This window comes from Schistocerca gregaria, chromosome 2 (assembly GCF_023897955.1).
Source record: "Schistocerca gregaria isolate iqSchGreg1 chromosome 2, iqSchGreg1.2, whole genome shotgun sequence".
NCBI lineage: Eukaryota > Metazoa > Arthropoda > Insecta > Orthoptera > Acrididae > Schistocerca > Schistocerca gregaria.
In genome coordinates, this window is record NC_064921.1 from 807,041,226 (window position 1) to 807,067,939 (window position 26,714).

Consider the following 26,714-nt stretch of genomic DNA (forward strand, 5'->3'; position numbering starts at 1 on the left):
CAGGGAAGTTATTCCTCACTGTCCAAATCTTTGGTCGAGATGTTCGCATGCAGGTGGATACCGGTTCTGCTGCCACTATAATTAATTCTCAGATGTATCTTCAGTTGGGTTCTCCACTCATGTCACCTGTCACTCGGCAATTACGAATGTACAATAAACAGAAGATTTCTCTCTTGGGAAAGTTTAATGCTGAGGTATCTTACAAATCCGTCGTTCACACTGTTCCCATATTTGTGGTCGACCAGAGCAACGTAGAGAATCTTTTTGGTTTTGATGCCTTTTGTGTTTCTGGGTTCTCCATAGATGACTGTCAATATCATCTCTGATGCTATTCCTTACGCCCAATTGGATTCCTTGTCGACGACATTTTCGTCCCTTTTTTCTACTGGGTTAGGCCTTGCAAACGACTTTGAAGCCCATATCACACTCAAACCCACTGCTCGGTCTAAGTTTTTTCGGGCTCGGCCCATTCCTGTGGCCCTTTGTGATTGGGTAAAACGGGAGTTGGATCGTCTCACTACTTCCGGGGTCTTGCTTCCTGTCACTTCCAGTGAGTGGTCCTCTCCTGTCATTGTCGTTGCTAAGCCAAATGGTGATATTCGTCTCTGTGGCGATTTCAAAGCCACTGTAAATGCTCAATGTTTAATTGACACTTACCCTATGCCCTGTCATGAAGAACTGTTCACTAAACTTGCTGGAGGCCAGTATTTTTCTAAAATTGACCTATCAGAAGCTTATCAACAACTTCCTCTCGACGCTGCTTCCCAGCAGTTTCTGGTCCTTAACACGCCTTTCAGCTCTATCAATACAAACGCTTGCCATTCGGGGTTGATAGCACCCCTGCTTTCTTTCAGCGACTTGGAACAATTAATGCTCCCTGTCCCTGGGTGTATCAATTACATGGACGACATTGTTGTCACTGGCACAGTTTTTCATGTCTTACAGACTGCCAGTCTTAAGTGTAATCTTCAGAAATCACAATTTTTTCAGGCACCTATCACGTACTTAGAGTTTCAACTCTCTCGGGATGGTATTCTTCCGCTTCAGCAAACTGTCGCTGCGATCGATGCCCTTCCTCGCCCTACATCTGTTAAGGAACTGGAGGCCTTCTTGGGGAAAATAGCATACTATCACAAGTTTTTACTGTCTGCAGCTTCGGTGGCTCAGCCATTGCATCGCCTGTTGCATAAAACCATGCCTTTTCACTGGTCCGCATCATGCGATGCGGCTTTCCAGAAATTGAAGACTCTGCTGAAACAGACCCCGTGCCTGGCTACTTATCGACCTGGCCAACATCTTGGTCTTGCCACAGATGCCTCTCAATACGAAGTCAGTGTAGTCCTTGCACACCGCTTTTCTGACGGTTCGGAACAACCCATTGCTTATGCCTCCAAAACGCTCACGGATGCCCAACAAAAGTATTCTCAAATTGAAAAAGAAGGTTTCCTTGTTTCATCCATCTTCGTCACTTCCCGACAAGGCTGCACACCGCATCCAGCATTGGGCTCTTTACTTGTCTCGTTTCAATTATGAGATTCATTTCCGGCCGGCGGCTCAACATGCAAATGCTGATGCTCTGTCTCACCTTCCCATGGGTCCTTATCTGGCATTCGATAGGGAAGAACTTTTGTGTTTCCACCTGGATGTTGCCGAGCAGTGGGTTGTGGATGGGTTCCCTGTCACTGGGGACAGGCTGGCAGCTGCTACGGGTTCTGACCCTACCCTCTCCCGGGTTTTAGGCTGTATTCAGAAGGGTTGGCCAGATCGCCCGTCCCCTAAGACTTCTGATCCGTTGCGGAACTACTATGCTTTGCGCTACCGCCTCATGGCTAGGGATGGTGGTATCCTCCTTTCCACCGACAATGCTTCGCTGCGTGTTGTGGTACCTGCGTCTTTGCGTGCTTCGGTCTTGCGACTCCTTCACCAAGGGAACTGGGGTGTGTGTCGTACAAATATCTCTGGCGCGCTGTCATGTGTACTGGCCTGGCATCGACTCTGAAATAGTACACATGGTCGCCGCCTGCGGCCCTTGTGCGCCGCAGGCCACTGCCCCGAAGTCACCTTTGTAACCATGGCCTTCGCCTGAGAAGTCCCTAGAGTGCATTCATGCTGACTTCGCGGGACCCTTTTTAGGTACTTATTGGCTCCTTGTAATTGACACCTACTCTAACTTTCCTTTCATTGTCCGTTGCACGTTGCCTACCACCGCGGCAACCACCAGTGCTCTCGCCCGCATTTTTTCTTTGGAAGGCCTCCCCTCTACTCTTGTTACTGATAATGGTCCGCAATTTGCCTCTTCTGAATTTGCAGATTTTTGGGCTTGTCACGGCGTTATGCATGTCACGGCCCCTCCATTCCATCCACAATCAAACGGTTAGGCTGAACGACTGGTCCGCACATTTAAGGCTCAGATGCGGTAAGTTCTGACTTCTTCTGCTGCTGCTGATGCGCTTCTCCAGTATCTTGCATCTTACTGTTTCACCCCCATGAGCGACCACAGCCCAGCTGAGCTCTTACATGGCCGAGAGCCCCGCACACTGCTTCATCTTCTGCGGCCTTCCACCTCATGGCCGCAGGTGCCTTCACTTGGCCGGTTCACCGCCGACGACCTCGTCTGGGTATGGGGATATGACAGGCGGCCAAAATGGAGCCCGGGCCACATGTTACGACACTGTGACCGACACCTGTATGAAATCCAGACGGACACGGGTGTTGCAGTGCATCATTCGAACCAGCTTCGGCTTCATGTGCTGGCAATGACTGTTCCGAATGCCGCTACACCACCTTTGGCTCTACCTGACACTCGGGATCTTGGCATCTCTCAATACTCACAACGCAGCCCTCTCACCGTCATTACGATGCCAGCACAAAAACGGATGCCACCAGGAGATGTGCCCATGCAGGAAACGGATGACCATCCTCTGTCAGAGCCAATCTACTTGCCTCCTCCTCCAACGGACGCCGACACATCGCCCATGTCTCCTGTTATGTCAACTGGACTTGCCGCAACGGGCAGATTGGTGCACGGGGCCCCAGCAGATTCGACCCCTATGTCTCCTGTCATCTCGACCCGTTATCATCGGGGACACTTCCGTCCATACGGGAAGCCGCCTCCTCGAGATTTTACGGCGAGTCAAACAACGCCTATGGGCATTAGCCATCTCCAGGACACCTCCATCAGGACCAGTGCAACAATTTCAAAGAGGGGAAAAGTGTTGTGACTCGCCGATCATTCAAAGCGCCACCGCACAATTACGCACATTCTCTACGTGCGGCGCTGTCTGCCAGCCATGCAGCAGCTGCGCCACCTAAGCAGCTAGCCGAGCAGCGCCCGCTAGACTGGGACTCAGTGCTCATTCGGATGCTAACGTGTACACATGTCTTGCTTGTCAACTTACTCTGTGACTTATATGTGTTGTGTCATTCTGAAATACAGGGCTATTACAAATGATTGAAGCGATTTCATAAATTCACTGTAGCTCCATTCATTGACATATGGTCACGACACACTACAGATACGTAGAAAAACTCACTCAAAGTTTTGTTCGGGTGAAGCCGCACTTCAGGTTTCTGCCTCGATAGCGCAGTGAGACAAAATGGCGACAGGAGCTGAGAAAGCGTATGTCGTGCTTGAAATGCACTCACATGAGTCAGTCATAACAGTGCAACAACACTTCAGGATGAAGTTCAACAAAGATGCACCAACTGCTAACTCCATTCGGTGATGGTATGCGCAGTTGAAAGCTTCTGGAAATCAACAGGTCGGCCTGCAGTGAGCGAAGAAACGGTTGAATGTGTGCGGGCAAGTTTCACGCGTAGGCCGCAGAAGTCGAGGAATAAAGCAAGCAGGAAGCTAAACGTACCACAGCCGACAGTTTGGAAAATCTTACGGAAAAGGCTAAAGAAGAAGCCTTACCGTTTACAATTGCTACAAGCCCTGACACCCGATGACAAAGTCAAATGCTTTGAATTTTCGGCGCGGTTGCAACAGCTCATGGAAGAGGATGCGTTCAGTGCGAAACTTGTTTTCAGTGATGAAGCAACATTTTTTCTTAATGGTGAAGTGAACAGACACAATGTGCGAATCTGGGTGGTAGAGAATCCTCACGCATTCATGCAGCAAATTCGCAATTCACCAGAAGTTAACGTGTTTTGTGCAATCTCACAGTTTAAAGTTTACGTCCCCTTTTTCTTCTGCGAAAAGAACGTTCCAGGACACGTGTATCTGTACATGCTCGAAAATTGGCTCATGCCACACCTGGAGACAGACAGCACCGACTTCATCCTTCAACATGATGGTGCTCCACCGCACTTCCATCATGATGTTTGGCATTTCTTAAACAGGAAATGCCGATGGATCGGTCGTGGTGGAGATCACGATCAGCAATTCATGTCATGGCCTCCACGCTCTACCGACTTAACCCCATGCGATTTCTTTCTGTTGGGTTATGTGAAAGATTCAGTGTTTAAACCTCCTCTACCAATGAAAAGAAACGTGCCAGAACTGAGAGCTCGCATCAATGATGCTTTCAAACTCATTGATGGGGACATGCTGTGCCGAGTGTGGGAGGAACTTTATTATCAGCTTGCTGTCTGCCGAATCACTAAAGGGGCACATATCGAACATTTGTGAATGCCTAAAAAAACTTTGAGTTTTTGTATGTGTGTGCAAAGCACTGTGAAAATATCTCACATAATAAAGTTATTGTAGATCTGTGAAATCGCTTCAATCATTTGTAATAACCCTGTATATACGCTAAACTTGACGTTATAACATTTATAGGAATCCTGATACTTATGGGGGTAAATAAGGACAATTCTGTCAGTGTACACGATCTTTAGTCAGACCTAATGGGTCGGCCAGTTTACAAGGGTATAATGGCAAGAGAACGTTTCAGGGAACTTATTGCAATCATAACGTTTGATGACAAAACAACCTGCCAGCTAAGAAGGGAAGCAGACAAATTCACAGCAATCAGTGATGTTTTCAACAAAGTGAATGATAGGTTTCCACTACTGTATAAACCAGGGGTCCATCTCACCACTGATGAGATGCTCAGCTTGTTAGAGGGCGCTGATCCTCCAAAGTATTTTCGAAGGATAAACCGGCCAAGTTGACAGTCAGTGTACACTTATATGCATGATGTCCGATGCACTTGACAGGTATGTCTTGAATATGGAATCCTATGCAATTAATGTTCAGAATTTGTCGAAAGAAGAATGGGGTTCAGCAGCTGTCGTCAAACGTCTGGTAGCACCTGTGAAAAATACTGGTCGAAATATTACTACAAACCGATACTAAACATCGATGGATTTGGCGGAAGAGTTATACCAAGACTACAAAGTTACTACAGTAGCGACTCTCCAGTCAAGCAGGAAGCATATTCCAGACATAATGAAGAACACGTCAAATCGAGAGCTATATTCAACAATGTTCTTGTTCACAGACCCATCCACAGGTAGGCCTCCAGTAACTCTGGTGTCCTACGTAGCAAAAACGAAACCAAATAAAAACTTACTGATGTTGTCAACAATGCACCAAGATAAAGGCACTGCTGGAGGAGAGAAGAATAAAACCTAGATAAATGCATATTATAATTCCACTTAAGGTGGAATTGATACCATTGATCAAAAGGCGTGTACGTACACCTGCAAGAGGGGAGCAAAGAGATGGCCTCTGTATTTTACTCTCTAATCGACATTTGTGCTATCAATGCAACCACCATATTCATCCAGCAACATCCAAGATGGAATGAAAAGAAACATAACAAACGGAAACTTTATCTTTTGCGAGCTGGGATGGAACTAGTGAAATTGCAGGAAGAAGAAAGAAGTGCTAATGCAATAGGGTTATCTAACCAAATTGTTCAATCAATGGAGACTATTCTACAAAAGACATTCAAAGAAGTGACAACAGAAGCAAGCCGCCGCCTGCAGGGAAAGGTCAGTGCCATATTGTGTAAGAGAAGCTAAAACAAAGAAGCAAAAGTACAACAATTTAAGTAAACCAAAACAGTATTGTGGACAATGTCATAAACATGTGTGTAACACACATTCAGAAAAAATTGTGAAGTGTGTCTTTTGCCTTGAAGTTGGTTGAGGACTCAAGAGTAGTCTATTGTATATGAACACATCTGTATATGAACTCATCTGCTGGAGGAGAGAAGAATAAAACCGAGATAAATGCACATTATAATTCCACTTAAGGTGGAATTGATACCATTGATCAAAAGGCGTGTACGTACACCTGCAAGAGGGGAACAAAGAGATAGCCTCTGTATTTTACTCTCTCATCGACATTTGTGCTATTAATGCAACCACCATATTCATCCAGCAACATCCAAGACGGAATGAAAAGAAATTGTAATATGTCAATTTTTTATTCACTCAATCCAATATTTATGACAATTGACAACATTTATAAACTGATGCCTTAGTTAAAATACATAAACCATTTTGAAAGTTGTAATTTTTCGTCAGTAAACTTATTTAATACCTCCTGTGGGCTCGCTAAACCCTCCCCCCTCCCCTCCCCCCCCCCCCCCTTAGGCAACCAAGACAGAAAAAAAAGAGGCTTGGTTGTCCTAGGGTTAAGATGTCAGGAAAAGATAAATTCCCAATTTGGTTTTACAGGGAGCACTCTACGGCACTGGGCCCTTCCTTAGCTCACATTTATCCTGAATCTCTGTCAGTGCGAAGTCCGAAGCACTGGACTGATACCTCTAAAATCTATTTGCTGCAGAATTCTAGAACATATTCTGAAACAGAAAAGCTTCTGTCCACATATCAGCACGAATTAAAAAGCATCACGTGTGCAAAACTCAGCTTATCCTTTTGTCACATATCATTCTACAACCCTGAGGCAAATTCCATATTGCTAGATTTCTGGAAAGCATTTGACATGGTACCCCATAACAAATTGTTAACGAAGGTTCAAGTGTAACGAATGTGTTCCCAGTATAAGAGTGGCCTGATGACACTAAGTAATAGAACCCAATATTTTATCCTCTACCATGATTGTTCGTCAGAGACAAGGATATTGTCAAGAATACCCAAGGGAAGTGTGATAGGACTGCTCTTATTCTCTACATACACGAACGATCTGATGGACAGGGTGAGCAGCCATCTGAGGCTGTTTGTTGACGATTCTGTGGAGTATGGGAATGTGTCCATCGGATGAGGGGGAAAAAAACTTTTACTGTTCAAATACTGCATCGGTAGTGTGCTGGTTGACACAGCTACGCCAATTAAATATCAAAACATAACATTGCAAATCAATACAAAATAGAACAAGCATGGAAGCACAGTAGTAGGGTAGGTAAATGATCGAGTTTAGTCTGATTTATGAGAATGCATAACAGAACGCTAGGGTAATTAATTTATTCATTCTCAAGTACTGGGCAAGTGTTTGGGAGCTCCATAACGTTGGATTAAAAAAATATCTAAGGAGTTCAGAGGTGAGCATAGATTTTTTTCCACCAGTAGATCTGATGAAAATATAAGTATTATGCAGATGCTTCATGGACTCAAATGGGAATCCCTGGATGAAAGACTACATTCTTTTTGTGAAAAAATTCACCTGCTTAGCTAAGTGGTAATGTATGTGCCTACCATACAGTGGGCCCAAGTTTGATACCCAGCTGGGTTGGAGGCACCACCACCACCACCACCACCACCACCACCACCACCACCACCAGGCAGGTCACCCAGTATGCAATATGGCATCACCTGAAATTTGAAGTTGCAACATGGTCGCCAAACTTCCCCGGATGCAGCCTCCAGGTGATCAATTCCACACAATATTTGAGGCAGAGGGATGAACAACTTGCTAATCAGGATTCTCAAATGATGTATATTTGAACTGCACTCTTCCGAAATATGAAAAGAGAGGGCGGGAGGGGAGGGGGGGGGGGGGTTGGCTGGTCTGACTATCTGACTAGTGATGGCAAATTGGACACCAGAATGTGAGACCCAGGTTATAGTGCTGAAAATGGGGACAGGAAATACTCTAGTTTCAGCAAACCTGAGGGGGTCAGTGGGAAATGGATAAGAATATCGTGCTAAACTTTTGAGGTGGGAAAAAAGTTGCCACGAAGGAAACGGGTGAATACGGTGGAGCTGGGGAACTGGAGACACACACATATCTTTTAATGGCAACTTAAACTGCAAAACTTTTCCAACACAGAAATACTTCTGACCTTTTCCTTCTCATCAGCTGTATGAAAAACTCCTATGGCTAACACAAATAGATTATTTAATGACGGGTGATAAACCAAAGATTGTCATTTATACTTACTTATTGTTTGGGTTAAATACCATCGCCAGAAGATCCAGTAATGGAAACCAGTCTTGTGAGAGTTTTACAACACACAGTTCCACCAAACGTTCACAGTTCTGATAAATACAATGATGAATATTGAACTTCCAACTATTTACTGCCTCATCTGTCAATATCTTTGTGAAAGAGACAGTCAAACCTTCACGGAAAAACCGCTGGCATGCTTCACTATGTACATCTAAACCTGCAGAAGAAAAATAGTATCTAAATTTTTGTTGATATTGTAATACACACAGACAAAACCAGTTGTACATCCCTTATAGCATTACAAGCAAGAATTATTACACATCACAGGTATCATTTAATCTGAATCAAGCTTCAGTTTGTATGAATATCACTTTATTCTCTTCCAATAAGGATTCAGTGACCTTCAAATGTCAATCTGTGACTAATCTTATTCACCTTTTTTTATATGTATTTTTAAGAGGTATTATATTTTATTGGCAAACTGCAAATCACAGTGTATGAATGAGAAATCAACCTGTGACATGCATTCTTTTCAGAAAAATTATCTAGCCATCAATGACACTTAGGTTTCTGTTGAATAGAGATGTCAATAAAGAAGGCACCTTATTAAATGGTATGTTTCACACGTGGCTGAAAGTAGATAAAGGTGAGTGACACTCAAACCACTATATACAGAAAACAAAGACAAATTTCTGTTCATATCTGTATTTTCAAGAATAAAATACTGCAGTGGGATGCTTCTGCAGACACACACAATTGTTAGTGACACAGCCCCGCACAGTTGGAACACATGCCAATGATGTTGCATCCTACACAAGTGTGATCAAGATTAGAAGTGACCAAAGCATTTGTAGCAACAGAGAAGGTGTTCAAGTGGCTGAACTAACATTACAGAAAGGAACGCAAAAGATGAATACTAACAATCAGCACAGCAATTGCCAGCTTTTCATCATACATTTCACAATGGAAACCTGAGTCACTCCTTAAACTGTGGTATTTACAATTGTTATTTATTACCGTTAGGTCCAGTGAGCAGCGACACCCAAAGCTACATATCTGATCAATACTGCTCAATGACGCTTACCTTTAACAAAAATGATATAAAATTATATGTGGATGTGCAACAAATCCTGCATGCAAATTGTTACATCTAAGCTGAGTCAACTTCTCTGTAAAAGACTGACATTGAGATTGTGAGGAGTATGTACAGAGTACATTATTTACAACCAAGGCAACAGTCTCCATAACAATGTTCTACTATTCTGTAGTTTCACTACAGGTGATAAATGGTCTGTGTGCTCTTATGTTTGGAAATAGTAGGTTCCTGAATCAACATGCTGTTATGAGCACCTGTAAGCACTACTAAACATGTCTGGTTATATTAGAGTTAAAATTCCTTGTCAAAGATATGATTAACCCCACTAAAAATTAATTATAGGCTTCCAGTTCACACAACATGTTTACAAATTCATACTACAAGCTGTAAACTCTTACGCCTCAAATTGTTTAAATCGTGTAATTGGTCTATCCCACCTTCCTTGTATGTATGCAGCAGTTATCACCAAATTTACTGAAACAAGACCACCATTTTCTTCTAGCACACAATTCCCCACTAATGTCACAGCAAAAAGGCAGCAGCAAAACAACTATATTCATTCATTTTATAGCTGTATTTTGAATGTGAAGCTTTGCCTTTAAGTCTAGTAACTCACCTTTTCTGCACAGATCTATTGATGCATTCAATAGCACCTCTAATTCTTGCTCAGGCAACACAGGAACTACCCAACGTGGGCTAGATATCTTTTCTTCAAGCATTGCCAGCTTAGCGTGAGGAAAATCAGGCTCTGGTATGCTTCCATCTTCAGAAGCTATTAGTTCCGCAGGGAGCTGTATTTGATGCTGCGGTAAGATTTGCTGAGGTGATGGAAGTGGTGGAGGCTGTTGCTGATCTAATGGCAAAGAGTCATTGCTTCCCACCACACCAGTTTCAGGAGACAACTGCATAGTACCCATGCTGACAGGAGGAACAATCTGTGGCTGCTGCAACAATTTAAATTCATTAAGATCTTTACACACACACACACACACACACACACACACACACACACACACACACGGATAGATTTACTCTTAATAATTTCATCATCATTCTGTCTATGATTAAACACGAAAGTTATTCCAAGACAATATATTGAGAAAAACGCACGGTAGCAACTTTATCCAAATTAACTGTCAAACATCCAAATTAACTGTCAAACACCATTATATAAGCACACAAATAGTAATATCAAATACTGGCAAAACACACAGTAGCAACTTTATCCAAATTAGCTGTCAAACTCCATTATATAAGCACACAAAAAGTAATATCAGTTACCAAACCACATTTCGTACAAGTGACATTGTTCAAATCGTAACTACACACAACCAACTCCTGTACTGTCCAGACTGAGCCATTAGGTCTCCACAGTGATTACTCCTTGCATCAATTATTTGGTTCACCAAGCCTCAAGTGGCTGGTGACATACTTCCTTACCAAGTAGAAGTAGAACATTAAAGTTAAGAAAGGCCATAACATTTTTAACAAAGACAAGTGCTTCAGGAAAATCAGGCTCTTCTATGCCATCTCACATCTAAGTATCTTAGAAATGACAAAAAGTATTCACTGTAGACATTACATATAACGGCCCCCTTAGATAATTCCAATAATCATTATTCTGCACAGAATTTTAAAATATTCTGCAACCCCTAAATGTTTTTTCTAAGAAAATGTCTACATGAAAGACAGACAATTCACACAGATGTGCACATGTATCACTCTCCCATAAACTCTATGTGTGTATGGAGAGAGACCTCAAAACACCCCATATAGTGACCGAGATTCTTATCTTACGGCCAGTCATATGTGGACCACCACCAGCCATAAGACATCCACTGCTGCCTCGAGATCTAATCCAGCCTCTATGGTCTTCACCTGTATACACCCAAGTTTCCTAATGCCATAGCTGTACCAAGGCAGACCTTTGATTCCAAGAGACATGACCATGTCCACTCCAGTCTGTTCCCTGCATATTTGTTTTCTCTGTCTCTGCTTGCCATTTTCCATTTTCAACAAGCTTCTCTCCACTGATCACTGAGTGGCTCTCAGTTTTCTGAGAAATACTTTCTCAAAATCTGAATACCACGCAAAGTGGTAATTCATACTCATTGCCGTGTTCTATAATTTCATCACGACTTGTAAACAGTCTACTGTACCATATCCATTTCTGAAGCCAATGTGGTCCTTTGTCTGACAAAATCAATGCTCCCTGCATCATCTTCAGACATGTCTTTGCTAGTTATCGGGGGTCCATTTGAAGTGGGACTCATTATTAAAAACAATTCTACTCCAGTCAATAAAATTCCAGAAAAAAGACATGTCTGGAGGTACCCAGGATGGCAGTGAGATATCAACCTGACTGTGGCCCACCATACTGCCCAACGACAAGGAATGTTGATCTGGGGAGCCATTTCTTTCACAGCAGGACCCCTTTGGTTGTCATCCGCAGCACCCTTACAGCACAGCGGTACATCAATGATACTGGGCTTACATTTCAGTAAGATAATGAATGCCCTCACAGATGGCAAGAGTTCCTACTTCTTGTCTTCGTGCTCACCAAACTTTACCTCGGTCAGCAAAGTAAACGCATCTCACCCCATTTGAGGAAGTTTGGAGCATTATGGTTAAGGTCCTCCAACAGTTTAGAGATTTTGATGATTAATGCACCAACTGGACAAAATTTGGCACAATACCCCTCTGGGGAATGTCCAACAACTATCAATCAATGCCAATCAACTGCTTGCCAGAGGTAGACCAACACATTGCTGACTTCTACAATTTCCTAGATATTTCTCTTGAATAGTCCATTCAGCTATTCTGATTTGTTTGTCTGTGCACATATATCACCTCTACCTATTTCTGTCCCATTTGGATAATTGCTTAGAAGAGCATTTTTTTTTTTTTGTCTCAATGTATTATATTTGTTTTATACTATATATTTTTTTTATATAAACTTAACCTTTTATATAAGAATGTAGAATGGCTGTGTAAACCATTAGATGATGCTTTGGCATTTGATGCGCTTGATAGGGAAATGCTAGCTAGATAAAGTGATCTGACAAGCATTTGGCATTAAATTTAAACTAGTAAACATTTTCGTGAAACGTTCACAGACACCATATCAAAAGAATGGTTTCGAGGTGAAATATCTGAGACATTCAAAATAAAAACAGTTGTAAGGCACGGTGGGTGACTGTTTCCACTCGTCTTCAACTGTGTCCTAGAGGAAATGGTAAGAGAATGGAAAGAAAAAGAACATAAGCTATCACCAATAAGATGTGGGACTAACAACAAATGTACTGAAATTCACTGTCTAGCATTTGTGGATGATTTCGCCACTCTTTCAGAAAGCCTAACAAATGCAGGAATACAAATCAATCCCTTAGAAGAAATAGCCAACAAACATAAAAATAAGGAACAGAAATCCTAGTAACAGGTACTGGACAGATGAACAGTGCTAATAAATTTAAATAATTGGGAGAAACAAAACAAGAAAATGGTTTCGAAAAATTTGCTGCACAGGAAAGAGTCTACAAAATGTATAGAGCATTTACAACAAAAGGTATCTGTCTAAAAATTTGAAAATACAACACTATAACACTGTAGTATACCAGAATGTCTTTATGCAAGTGAATGTTTAGTACTGAATTACAAACTACACAAACTTTAAACTTCTAGAAAGAAAAATCATACGAAAAATACTATGTCTGCTAAAAAATACAGAAGTATGGTAATTAAAAAGTAATGAAGAAGTATATCGCAAGTATATCCTCCTACATATATCTCGCGAAGAGACCATGAGGATAAAATCATAGAGATTAGAGCCCACACAGAAGCATACCGACAATCCTCCTTTCCACGAACAATACGAGACTGGAATAGAAGGGAGAACCGATAGAGGTACTCAGGGTACCCTCCGCCACATACCGTCAGGTGGCTTGCAGAGTATGGATGCAGATGTAGAACACAGAAAACATAACTGAAATGCAACAGAAGAGGCAACTGCTACTATTGTTTTGTTTTTGGACATGTAAACAGAATGAACAGCACGAGGTTAACCAAACAGCTTTTTAAATATCTTTGGATCAAGAAGTCAACAGTAACATAAATTCAAGAAGTTAGGAAAGATTTGGAAAGAAACAACAGAAAGAGAGTTTGAAGCAGAAAGTGTTAAAAATGGAAGGATTCCAAGGCAGAAGGGAGAAGACAGAGCCAAAATGCCCCGAAGAGAGAGAAAGGATACAAAGAAGATGAAAGAATGCTGGAAGGAGAAGAAAGGAAGAAGCATTGAAATTGGTGCATGGTTCTTAGACCCAAAGAAGAATAATTCTTTGGGATGCTGAACTTTAGGTTTAATTTAGTCTGGGATATCTAAAGGCAGAAGCGCTGCATCTTCGACAGATACACACACACACACAAAAGATACAGAGTTTTACTTTGCTAGCTTTTGGGATGGAATTCCTTTTTCAAGCTATAGGAGGAAGATGCCGCCAACACGCCTGTTTAAGCTGCCGAATATGAGGCAGCCAAGTCAACCGGGCATCAAAAACCATCCCCAAAAACCTATGTGACTCCACCACTTTAAGAAGCTCGCTGTCAAGATAAAGCCGCGGCTCCGGGTGAACAGTGCGTCGCCGGCAGAAATGCATAACGCAGGTCTTGGCTGCGGAAAACTGAAAACCATGCGCTACAGCCCAAGACTGCACCTTGCGGATTGCGCCCTGTAGCCGACGTTCAGCAGCTGCAATGCCAATAGAGCTGTAGTAAAGGCAGAAGTCGTCAGCATACAGGGAAGCGGAGACAGTATTTCCAACGGCCGCAGCGAGCCCGTTAATAGCTATTAAAAACAGACATACACTGAGAACAGAACCCTGTGGCACACCGTTCTTCTGGACTTGGGAGGAACTATATGAGGCCGCGACGTGCACGCGGAAGGTACGATACGACAGAAAATTGCGGATATAGATCGGCAGAGGGCCCCTAAGACCCCATCCATGAAGCGTAGAAAGGATGTGATGACGCCATGTTGTATCATACGCCTTCTGCATGTCGAAAAAGACAGCAACCAGATGCTGACGGCGGGCAAAGGCAGTACGGATTGCCGACTCCAGGCTCACCAGATTGTCGGCGGCGGAGCGGCCTTTACGGAACCCACTGAGATGGAGCCAGAAGGCCTCGAGACTCCAGTACCCAATTCAAGCGCTGGCTCACCATCCGTTCAAGCAACTTGCAAAGAACGTTGGTGAGGCTAATGGAACGGTAGCTGTCCACCTCCAAAGGGTTCTTCCCTGGTTTCAGAATGGGGACAACAAGACTTTCCCGCCATTGCGACGGAAACTCATCCTCGACCCAAATGCGGTTGTAAAGATCGAGGAGGCGGCGCTGGCAGTCCACTGAAAGGTGTTTCAGCATCTGAGAGTGGATGCTTTCTAGCCCAGGAGCGGTATCAGGACAAGCGGCGAGGGCACTTCGAAATTCCCACTCACTGAATGGAACATTGTACAATTCAGGATGGTGAGTGCGAAAAGAAAGACTCCGACGTTCTATCCGCTCCTTAATGGAGCGGAAGCCCAAGGGGTAGTTGGCAGAAGCGGAAGTCATAGCAAAGTGCTCTGCCAAGCGGTTCGCAATGACGTTGTAGTCAGTACAAACGGCTCCATTCACTGAAAGCGCAGGGACACTGACAGGGATCCGATAGCCATAGAGGCGGCGAATCTTGGCCCAGACCTGCGATGGAGTGACATGGAGGCTAATGGTGGACACATACCGCTCCCAGCACTCCTGCTTGCGTTGGCGGATAATGAAGCGGGCTCGCGCACGCAGCCGTTTGAAGGCGATAAGGTGGTCGATTGAGGGATGTCGCTTGTGACGCTGGAGCGCCCGCCGGCGAGCTTTAATCGCTTCAGCAATCTCAGACGACCACCAAGGCACAGTCCGCCGCCGAAGGGACCCAGAAGAACGGGGAATGGCAGATTCGGCGGCAGTAACGATGCCGGTGGTGACCGATTGAACCACTGCATCAATGGCATCGTTAGATAGAGGCTCAAAAGCGGCAGTGGAGGAGAACAAGTCCCAGTCAGCCTGATTCATAGCCCATCTGCTAGGGCACCCAGAAGACTGACGCTGTGGCAGTGACAGAAAGATCGGAAAGTGGTAACTATCACACAGGTCGTCATGCACTCTCCATTGGACAGACGGTAAGAGGTTAGGGCTACAGATGGAAAGGTCAATGGCGGAGTATGTGCCATGCGCCACACTGAAGTGTGTGAAGGCACCATCATTTAAGATCGAGAGATCGAGCTGCGCCAATAAATGCTCAACGATGGCGCCTCGACCTGTTGCCACTGACCCACCCCACAGATGGTTATGGGCGTTAAAGTCGCCCAGTAACAGGAAAGGTGGAGGCAATTGAGCTATCAGAGCAGCCAGGACATGCTGCGCGACATCACCATCCGGTGGAAGGTAACGACTGCAGACGGTAACAGCCTGTGGCGTCCACATCCGAACAGCGACAGCCTCTAAAGGTGTGTGGAGAGGTACAGACTCGCTGTGAAGAGAGTTCAGGACATAGATGCAGACGCCACCAGACACCCTTTCATAAGCTGCTCGGTTCTTATAATAACCCCGATAGCCACGGAGGGCGGGGGTTCGCATTGCCGGAAACAAAGTTTCCTGCAGAGCAATGCAGAGGAAAGGGTGAAGGCTGATAAGTTGGCGGAGCTCAGCTAGATGGTGGAAGAAACCGCTGCAGTTCCACTGGAGGATGGTGTTGTCCATGGCTGAGAAAGGCTTGACGGGACTGTGAATGGATATTACGCCGCTGGGTCACCTGCTGCCTCCGATTTAGCACTTGTGATAGTGCTTTCCATGGCGTCTGCTGGACCGGCGAGATCGAGGTCCTCAGCGGACGCCAGAATCTCAACCGCATCCTCAGACGCAGATCTGGAAGGTTGCGGTGGGATGGCTGCCACCGCGAGTTCCTTGGGCTGAGAGCTCTTCTTGGGTTTCTCACTCCGTTCCTTGGGTCGCACCGGCTGGGAGGGCTTCACCGATTCAGTCTCCGGGACGGAGGAGGATCTGGAAGGTTGCGGTGGGATGGCTGCCACCGCGAGTTCCTTGGGCTGAGAGCTCTTCTTGGGTTTCTCACTCCGTTCCTTGGGTCGCACCGGCTGGGAGGGCTTCACCGATTCAGTCTCCGGGACGGAGGAGGATCGTGAAGCCCTACGACCAGCTGATTGCGGGCACTTATGCCATTGTCGGTCGTCAGGCTTCTCGCTGGCGGAAACCTGGGAAGGGAGGGACCCAAGGGACCCCTTGCGAACGTGAGAAGCCGAAGAAGTTGGACACTTCTCCAGCTTAGAAGTGGGGACGGACGTCACCGATGGGTGGGAAGGTGTTGCTCCTGAGGTAGGTGGCGCAGGAGCAACCCAGTGGGTAGAGCCCCCCACTGGCGAGGGGGCAGGAGGAGTTTTACTACTCGTCGATCCGGCCAGAATTGGAGAAACAGACAGGGCTAGCACAGGTGTTGTAGCAGCAGCTTAGGAAGATGTCATTCTCACAGGATGGAGTCGGTCGTATTTCCTCTTGGCCTCAGTATAGGTCAGTCGGTCCAAGGTCTTGTATTCCATGATTTTACGCTCTTTCTGGAAAATTCGGCAGTCTGGCGAGCAAGGTGAATGGTGCTCCCCACAGTTGACACAGATGGGAGGCGGGGTACATTGAGTATTGGGATGTGATGGGCGTCTGCAATCTCGACATGTGAGGCTGGAAGTGCAGCGAGAAGACATATGGCCGAACTTCCAGCACTTAAAGCTCTGCATCGGGGGAGGGATATAGGGCTTAACGTCACATCGGTAGACCATCACCTTGACTTTTTCCGGTAATGTATCCCCTTCGAAGGCCAAGATGAAGGCACCGGTAGCAATCTGATTTTCCTTCGGGCCCCGATGAACGCGCCGGACGAAATGTACACCTCGGCGCTCTAAATTGGCGCGCAGCTCTTCATCAGACTGCAAAAGATCCCTATGGTAAATAACTCCCTGGACCATATTTAAACTCTTATGGGGTGCGATCGTAACAGCAACATCCCCCAACTTGTCACAAGCGAGTAACCGTCGTGACTGGGCAGAGGATGCCATTTGTATCAGAGCGCATTTTTGACAAGCCCTCCACCTCCCCAAACTTGTCCTCTAAATGCTCGACAAAGAACTGAGGCTTTGTGAAGAGAAAAGACTCCCCATCAACCCTCGTACAAACTAAGAAGTGGGGCGAATAACTGCTACTGCCATCCTGAGACTTACGTTCCTCCCACGGTGTGGCCAGGGAGGGGAACGTTTTCGGATCGTATTTCTGAGCGTTAAACTGAGCCCGAGAATGCTTAGAGACTGCTGGCGGCTGGCCACCAGTGAGAGACGATGTACCACGCTTCATTGCGGGTCATCCGCCCTGATGCCACCTACTCCGACCAAGGGCCCTCCCCATGGGCGCCACCCAGCCACGGCAAGAGCCACCTGGCAGGATGGCCGTTGCCGGGAGTCCCGATACCCCAGGAGGATAGGCATCTACTCCTTGGCATACGTGGGGAGTTAACGGCGCAGGCATCAGTAGAGCGATCCCTGTGTTGTCAGGGGGCTACAACCGACAGGGTACATGGCAGCCCCACAACAATGGACTGGCTACCGTGCTGGATGTTAGGTAACATGTGGTCCATGGCCGCCGTCGGTGCAGAAAGAGGCACTGCACAGTGCAAGGTGTTATCTGCACGCAGAAAAAGAGTCATGCCCAAGAGATGGAGAGCGGACAGGACTGCAGTTCAACGGTGTATAAGCTGGCGAAAGGTCTGATCGCAAGATGGACACAATGCACCAAGTAAGGCGCCCTTCCCCAATCGGCTCGCTCTTCTGAAAATTTTGAGAGATGGAGGTCAAACCCAACAGGGGACCATCATATAAGGCTGAAAAGTTTGAGACTCCTTTTAGTCGCCTATTCTAACCCCCGAACCCGCAGGGGGCTAGAATGTAGTTGGCTAGGTGTACGAGGAATGAAGTGGTAGGTTTGGAACTACAGGGTGTTGGGAGGGGTCATGGTTCAATCGCAGCAAGGCCGTGGGCATACGGGATGTTGGTGTATAAGGAGGTTACGTCTACAGTTACGAGTAGGGACTCGAGAGGTACCGGTGTGGAGATTTTGGAGAGCCTGTGCAGGAAGTGGTTGGGTTCTTCTTCTTGTTTTTCTTTTTTTAGATAATGGTTTTAGGGCACAAAACAGCTATGGTCATACGCGCCCATTCTGTGGCTTAGGGAAGGGTAAAAACAGAAGATAGCTTCAACTGACTGATGTCATCTCACTAACACTTATAAACTCAAAGAAGCGATTGGCTGAGCGCGTCATCTGCTAAATGGGAAGATTTATCAGGTGACAGCTGTAAACAGGTGTGTAGCAGATTAAAATAGGGGCACTGAAGTGAAAGTTGTCTTACTGTTCACAACTGAGAGCAGTGGGGACGAAGTGTGGGAGGATTGCCATTTAAAATATGTCGATGGCTAAAAAGACAATTCCCAATCCGGGGTCTACTTAAAATTACCTCCTCCCGACGACGAGGCTGGGAGGAAGAGGTCCAAACACAGGGAAAAGTTTTTATGTCCCATAATTTATTATCCTGAAGTGCAGACCACTGTGTGTGTCATAAAAGAACAACACGACTGCATAAAACACTCTGTAGATCGGAACAGGGAACCATGCGAACAGCATGCGGAGGAAGAGAGACAGCAGCCTTTGCCACTATATCGGCTGCCTCGTTTCCGCATATACCAGAATACCCCTGGGATCCAGAGTGATGCCACAGAGATGCCCCAAGTGGAGCTTGTAAATCCAGTCCTGAATCTGGTGGACCAGAAGGAGATGGGATGACGAGGTAGGAGGTTGAGAAGATAGCTGGGCAAATCCAAACATATAATATACTGTATCTGCTGATGGCAACGGCTGTATAGGAAAGCCTGGAGAACAGCATAAAGCTCCGCAGTAAATACGGAACACTGGATGGGAAGCAGAAATCAGATAGGGGAGTCGTCAATAATATAGGTACTCCCGACACCAAAGGAGCCGTCTGTGTGAATAGAGCAGCAAATGCCCAACGATAAACTGGGGGGTGGGGGGGTACTATCCTTGGGAAAGGTCCGGGGGCGAAGGCAAGGTGGAATCGTACCCCCATTTGTCAACAAAGTTTTAGGGAACTGGAAGGAAAGTGAATGTAGCAGTTGATGGAAGCAGACTCCCGATGGTAGTAGAGAGGAAGGGCTGCCTGCATACCCTAACTCCAAGGAGGCATTGAAGAAGAAAAAAGACATGATCAGATGAGCAGGCATAGAAGACAGGTGACTAGCATAATGACTCAGAAGGGCAGCTGCTGCCCAGGAGGTATCACTTAGAATACAGAGGTCGGTTGGATTAAAAGAGGGGTAAAGACCAAACTACGAGGTCATCAGTCTCTTGTTCCGAATAAAACAATGCCACAAGTGTGAGGATAAAAGAAACGAGACTGACAACACAAAATGAAATGAAAGGCAATAAAAGTGTAAATGCAAAAAATGGGATGAAGAGAGTAAAACAACAAAGCAGATGACAACGGCTGGCTGACCATGAGAATAAAAAGAAGAAGCCAGCCACTCTGCAACACACTAGGGTGAACACAGAAGGACAAAGCACATGCTCTAAAACTTACATCAAATGATAAAACTCACCCTCATGAATAAAACGTAAAACTAAATCGGCCAATGAGGCATTCTCAGATAAAATTAGCAGCAATGAGTCTGGTAACCCACGATTCCATCGCTGGGTAGACAAGTGGGACAGTGCACCAGAAGATGGGCCACTGTCAATCTCCACCTCATCCTCAGAAGCAAAGCTTGTCGATAACGGTGGTGTGACTGCCATTGCAAGTCCCTTGGTCTTGGGGGTGTTCTTTTTGAATTTCTCTTGCTGAGAGGAATTAAATGATTCAGTCTCTGGGACTGAGGATGATCGTGAAGCCCTACGACCAGCTACTTTTGGGCCCTTCAGCCACTGGCGGGAGTCATCTTTCCCACTAGCAGAAACCTGGGAAGGGAGTGACCCAAGGTTCAAAATGTTTCTCATGGCTCTAAGCACCATGTTACTTAACATCTGAGGTCATCAGTCCCCTAGACTTACAACTACTTAAACCTAACTAACCTAAGGACCCCACACACATGTCCGAGGCAGGATTCGAACCTGCGACCGTAACAGCAGTGTGGTTCCGAACTGAAGTGCCTAGAACTGCTCGGCCACAAAGGCCAGCGAAGTGACCCAAGGGAGCCCTTCCTAGCGAGTGGTTCCAAAGAAGACTTACGCTTCTCTGGCTGAGAAGTGGGGACTGGTGTCTCCAATGACTGGGGAGGGGGGGGGGGGGGTGCTCCGAAGGTAGGTGGTGTGGGAGCAACAGGGAGGGAAGTGCAAAAAAATTCCATGGTTATTGTCAGCGCAGAAAGTGACACTGCATAATGCATGGTGGAAAACGCGCCCAGGAAGGTGTTCTCACACAAGACATGGAGAATGAGCAGGACTACAATGCGACGACGAGAAAGCACGCTACAGATCTCAAGACACGATGGACACAATGCAGTATATAAGGCACCCTTCCACAATTGGCTCGCACTTCCGCAAAATTTTGAAGAATGGAGGTAAAACCCTACAGGGGACCATCATGTAAAGGCCGAAACATGAGAGACTCCTTTTAGTCGCCGCTTAACAGGCAGGAATACATCAGGCCTATTCTTACTCCCAGACCCGCAGGGCGGGAGAACACAGAGGGTGTTGAGGAATCACAGACAGTGAGCCGAAAGAGACGAAACGTGGAAAGACCAGCACAGTTTCCTGTCAAACATAAGTCCCAAGAATTTGGCAATGTCCAAGAGTGGAAGGTCAACAGGGCCTAAATGTAGGGAAGGTGGATAAAACTATGTATGATGCCAAAAGTTGACACAGATCGTCTTACTGGGAGAAAATCTGAAGCCGGTTTCAATGCTCCACGAGTGGAGGCCATCGAGACATCTTTGAAGATGTCGTTCAAAAAGGCTAGTCCGTTGCTGTAGTAGACAGCAAAATCAGCTACAAAGATGGAGCCCAAGACATTGGGAAGGAGACAATCCATAATTATATATATGGCGATGGCAAACAGCCCTGGGGAACCCCAATTTCTTGGGAGAAAGTAGAGGTAGGTTAGTGTTCACCCACGCCTTAAATGTGTGCTCTGTCATAAATTTGCGTACGAAATGGGGTAACGGACCTTGAAAGCCCCAAGAGAACAGGGTGTAGAAAACGCCTGTCCTCAAACAGGTAACATATGCCCTCTCCAGATCAAAAAGTATGGCAAACGTTTGGCGTTTTCTGAGAAAATTGTTCATGATGTTAGTGGAGAGATTAACAAGATGGTCAAATGCGGAACAACGCCTTCGGAAACTGCGTTGGTCAGTGTTTTGGGACTCCAGTCACCAGCTTAAACAACAATTTACCATACACTCCAAAACCTTACGAACACTACTTGCGAGAGAGATTGGGTGATAGCTGGAGGGGAGATGTTTGTCCTCCCCAGGTTTCGGAACAGGAATGACAATAGCCATCTTCTGGGAACGATGCTGTCAATTCAAAGTTGATTATAAAGGAGAATGAGGTAGCACAGACTAGAGTATGATGGATGCAGCAACATATGGAAGTGAATACCATCCAGTCCCGGAGCAGAAGAGCAAGAGGAGAAGAGTGCATGTCTGAGCTCCCTCAAGGAAAATCAGCATTATAGTTTTCGCGATTTGAGAGGAAAAAGCAAGAGGTCGTTATTCCGCTACCGGTTTCTTTGGGAGAAAGGCTGGTGGGTAAACAGAAGAGCTCGAAATCTCAGGTGGGTAAATAGAAGACCTGGAAATCTCAGTGAAGTGTCAATCCAATGAGTTTGAGATTGTGACTGGGTCCATTAAGGTGTCCTGCACGACAGTTAGCCCAGAAGCCAAGGAAAAACTCGATGTGCCGGATATCCATCAGATTCAACTCAAAACAACTGATGAGGGATTGAAGATATTAAATAAGCTGGTAAAGAAATCCCAACTTGCCTTCTTGCTATGGCGTATGATTCAACTGCATCGCGCACATAACTGCTTATAGTGGATACAGTTGGCCAACATATGATGATTGCGGTAAACGCGAAGAGCACATCTCTGCTCGTGTAATGTGTCCTGGCATGCCTTGTTCCACCAAGGAACTAAGGGGTGCCAGGGCAAAGGAGAGGTACGCAGTTGGTTGGTTGTGCAAAGAGACCGAACTACAGGCTCATCAGTCCCTTTTTCCTGACGCAGGCAAGGCTCAAGGTACAAAAACACCAAACACCACACTTAAAAAGAAAAAAATGGAATGAGCAAGAAACGGGGAAAACATACACCACAAGGAAAAGTACAAGGAAAAGTACAAAAGAAGGTATTAAAACCATAGAGGAGATTGTCTGGTCTGGCTGATCACAATAATAAAAGATGGGCCAGGCACTCTGCCACACATTTAAATGTCCACCCCAAAAAGACAAGGCAAGTTGAACACATGTAGGGAAGACAGACAAATGCAGAGAAAGTGCGACAGAGTTAAAATCGAGGGTGTGTGGTGGCCTTGGAGAGAAGGTGAAATGCCCACCCTTAGATGGTATGACAGAAACCTTCCTCACAAATAAAATGTACATCTAAATCTGCTATTGAGGCACTGTCCACCCAACACTGAAGGTAGGGTGCTGGGAATGTTAAAAGTCTGCCGCAGAGGGGCTAAAAGTGCACAGTCGAGCAAGATATGGATGACAGTCATATGTGAGCCACAGTGACACCTAGGTGGATCCTTGCGACAGAGGAGGTAGCCATGTGTTAGCCACATATGGCCAATGTGGAGCAGGCAGAGAATCACAAAGTCGCTGCGAGAGGCCCCCATGGAGGACTTCCACACAGTCGTAGTGTCCTTACTGGCACGCAGTTTGTTGTGTGTACTGAGATAATGACATTCCGCCTCCCAAAGGTGAAAAAACCTTGTGGTGTAATAATGATCGCAGGTCAGTTACGGGTATGCCCATCTCCAGAAGCGGTTTCCGTGTAGCCTGTTTGAACGGCATGTCGACAAGTTCATTTCCTGGGATTTCGACGTGGCCTGGGGTCCAAACAGACACCACGGAATGACTGAACCATTCCGGGCCACAGATGGACTCGTGGATGGTCGCTACGAAAGGACGGCGGGGGTACCACTGGTCAATAGTTTGCGGCTGCTCAAGGAGTCAGTACACAGGAGAAACAGTTTCCCAGGGCATGTGCAGATGCACTTAAGAGCATGATAAATGGCTGCCAGCTCTGCAGTGAAAACACTGCAGCCATCTGGCAACAAGTGCTGTTCAATATGTCCTCCCTGAGCATACGCGAAGCCAATGTGACCATCAGCCATAGAGCCATTGGTGTAAACCACTACATGGTCCCGGTACATGTCAAGAATCAAGAGGAAGTGATAGCGGAGAGTCTCAGGGTTAACGGAGACCTTAGGGCCATGCGAAAAGTCCAGAAGAATCTGCGGCCTAGGTGTACACCATGCAGGTGTACGTGAATTGACCTCAAGGAGAGACGGTAATGGGAAGGATTCCTGTTCAGACAAAAGGGACCATACATGAAGGTGAAATGCCCACCTTTAGATGGTATGATAGAAACCTCCCTGCCCTGACCTGCCCTGCCCTGCCCTGACCTGCCTGACTGAGACGCCGATGCGGGAGGTGAACCGCTGTGGGTGGAAAAAGGAAGTGTTAATACGGATGCTTAGGAGAATTACGAATGTGTGCAATGTAACTGGCAAGCAGTTATACATGCCTAACCTTCAATGGAGGGACTCCGGCCTCCACCAAGAGGCTGGTCACAGGACTCATCCGAAAACCTCCTGTTGCCAGCCGAATGCCACAGCGGTACACTGGATTGAGTAAACGCAATGCAGAGGGTATCACCGAACCATAAAACAGACTCCCATAGTCAAGACAGGATTGAACAAGGGCTTTGTAGAGCTGCAGCAGGGTAGAGCGATCTGCACCCCAGTTGGTGTTGCTCAGGAATTGGAGGGCATTGAGGTGCTGTCAACAATCCTGCTTCAGCTGATGAAGGTGAGGAAGCCATGTCAATCAGGTGTCGAAAACCAGTCCTAAGAATTGATAGGTCTCCACTACAATGAGTGGATCGTCATTAAGGTAAAGTTCTGTTTCCAGATGAACGGTGTGACACTGACAGAAGTGCACGACACACGACCTCACGGCTGAAAACTGGAAGCTGTGGGTAAGAGCTCATGACTGCGCCTTGTAGGTGGCTCCCTGTAGGCACTGCTCAGCAACACCAGTACTGGAGGAGCAGCACGAAATGCAGATGTCTGCACACAGAGAAGGTGGGACGGACGGCCTGACAGTTGCTGCTACACCTTTAATGGCCACTAAAGTAAAGATATACTCAATACAGGACCCTGCAAAACTTCATTCTCCTGGATATGGGGGGGGGGGGGGGGGGGGGGGGGGGGGGAACTATGGGAGGCACCAACTTGGACACGGAAAGTTCAAAGCGATATGAAATTCGGTTAAACATCTGGAGTGGGCCCCCGGAGACCCCACTCATATAATGTGGCAAGGATATGATGCCATCACGTCATGTCTTAAGCTTTTCGTAAATAAAAAATGACGGCAACCAGGTGTTGGCATCTGGAAAAGGCTGTTTGCATGGCAGACTTGAGGGAAACTAGATTATCAGCTGTAGAGCGATCCTGGCAGAAACTGCCCTGGGATGAAGCCAGTAGGCCATGATTCCAGGACCAAAACACAACTGTCGACTTTCCATACATTCTAACAGCTTACAAAGAACGTTGGTGAGGCTGATGGGAAGATAGCTATCCACAACAAGCAGGTATTTGCCGGAGTTGAGCACTGGAATGATGGTGCTCTCTCGCCATTGTGATGGGAGGACACCTTCACACCAGATCTGTTTGAAGATGAGTAGGCAATGTCGCTCATGGCCGGACAAGAGATGTTTGATCATATGTCTGTGGACCCGACCTAGCCCAGAAGCTGCGTCAGAACAAGTTCAAGGACACTGAGGAGCTCCCACTCTGTAAATGGAGCATTATAGGGTTCACTGTGACATTCAGTGAATGAGAGGGCTTTCCTTTCCATCTGCCGTTTAAGGGTGTGAAATGCTGGGGGATACTTGTAAGATGTGGAGACTCGAGCATAGTATTCGGGAAAGTGCTCGGCAACTGCGTTTGCGTGAGTAAGTAACACGCCATTGATGTGAATGCCCGTGACACCTGTCAAGGCCTGGTACTCGCAAGCACGTCTGATCTCCGTCCAGACTTGGGAAGGTGACTTATGGCACCCAATGGTCAAGACGTACCCCTACTAACATTCCTGTTTCCGTCTTTTTATAAGCCAGCGAACGCGGGCACGGAGATGTTTAAAAGCTATTAGGTGCTCTAGGGAAGAGTGCCGCTTGTATTGCTGTAGAGCTCACTGCCGCTCTTTAATGGCATCAGCGATTTCCTGCGACCACCAAGGTACCAATTTTCACCGACCCTAAAGAACACGGGATCGTGTTTTCCGCCGCAATAACTATTGTTCTAGTGACCTGCTCAACTACCACATCGATTGTACCATGTGGGGGAGATTCAACGGTGACAGCAGAGATGAAAGCTTCTCAGTGTGCCTTGTTTAAAGCTCATCTTGGTAGACGTTCAGGAGAATAGTGCTGGGGGAGGACAGGAAGATGGGAAAGTGGCCACTACCACACCAAGTCATTGTGGGCTCTCCAGTCGACAGATGGGAGATGTCCTGGGCTATAGTGGGATAAATCCATGGCTGAGAAAGTGCCATGAGCCACACTGAAATGTGTGGGGGCCCCAGTATTTAGGAAAAAGAAATCGAGTTTAAACAGGAAAGTCTCAACATCTCTACCTCGGTCAGCAAGCACGGTGACACCCTACAAGGGATAATGGGCATTAAAATCTCCCAAAAGTAGGAAAGGTTTAGGGAGTTAATGAATCAGTGCAGCCAACGCATTCACGGGTACTGCACCCTCTGGAGGAAGATATACGTTGCATACAGTTATTTCCTGTGTTGTCCTTATCCTGACAGCCACAGCTTCAAGAGGGGTTTGAAGGGGCACAGGTTCGCTGCATACCGAGTTCAGGACTTAAACACAAACTCCACCTGACACTGTATTGTAGTCGCTACGCTTCTTTTAATATCCCCAACAGCTACAGAGGGCA

At 46.2% G+C, this 26,714-nt stretch overlaps 1 protein-coding gene across 14 annotated transcripts in view; it reads right to left on the bottom strand.

Annotated features, from left to right (window-relative positions):
• The window catches only part of LOC126335092 (probable ubiquitin carboxyl-terminal hydrolase FAF-X), a 316,568-nt gene that overhangs the window by 274,706 nt on the left and 15,148 nt on the right, over positions 1-26,714 (bottom strand). For 8 of the 14 annotated variants that reach the window (XM_049997991.1, XM_049997988.1, XM_049997999.1 and 5 more), the window contains exons 3-4: positions 10,018-10,345; positions 8,297-8,522 (exon numbers count right to left, since the gene is read on the bottom strand). In XM_049997991.1, coding sequence (XP_049853948.1) covers positions 8,297-8,522; positions 10,018-10,345 — 554 coding nt within the window. The remainder of the gene's footprint in view (positions 1-8,296; positions 8,523-10,017; positions 10,346-26,714) is intronic. The other 6 variants (XM_049997993.1, XM_049997996.1, XM_049997994.1 and 3 more) reach the window with 1 other exon arrangement.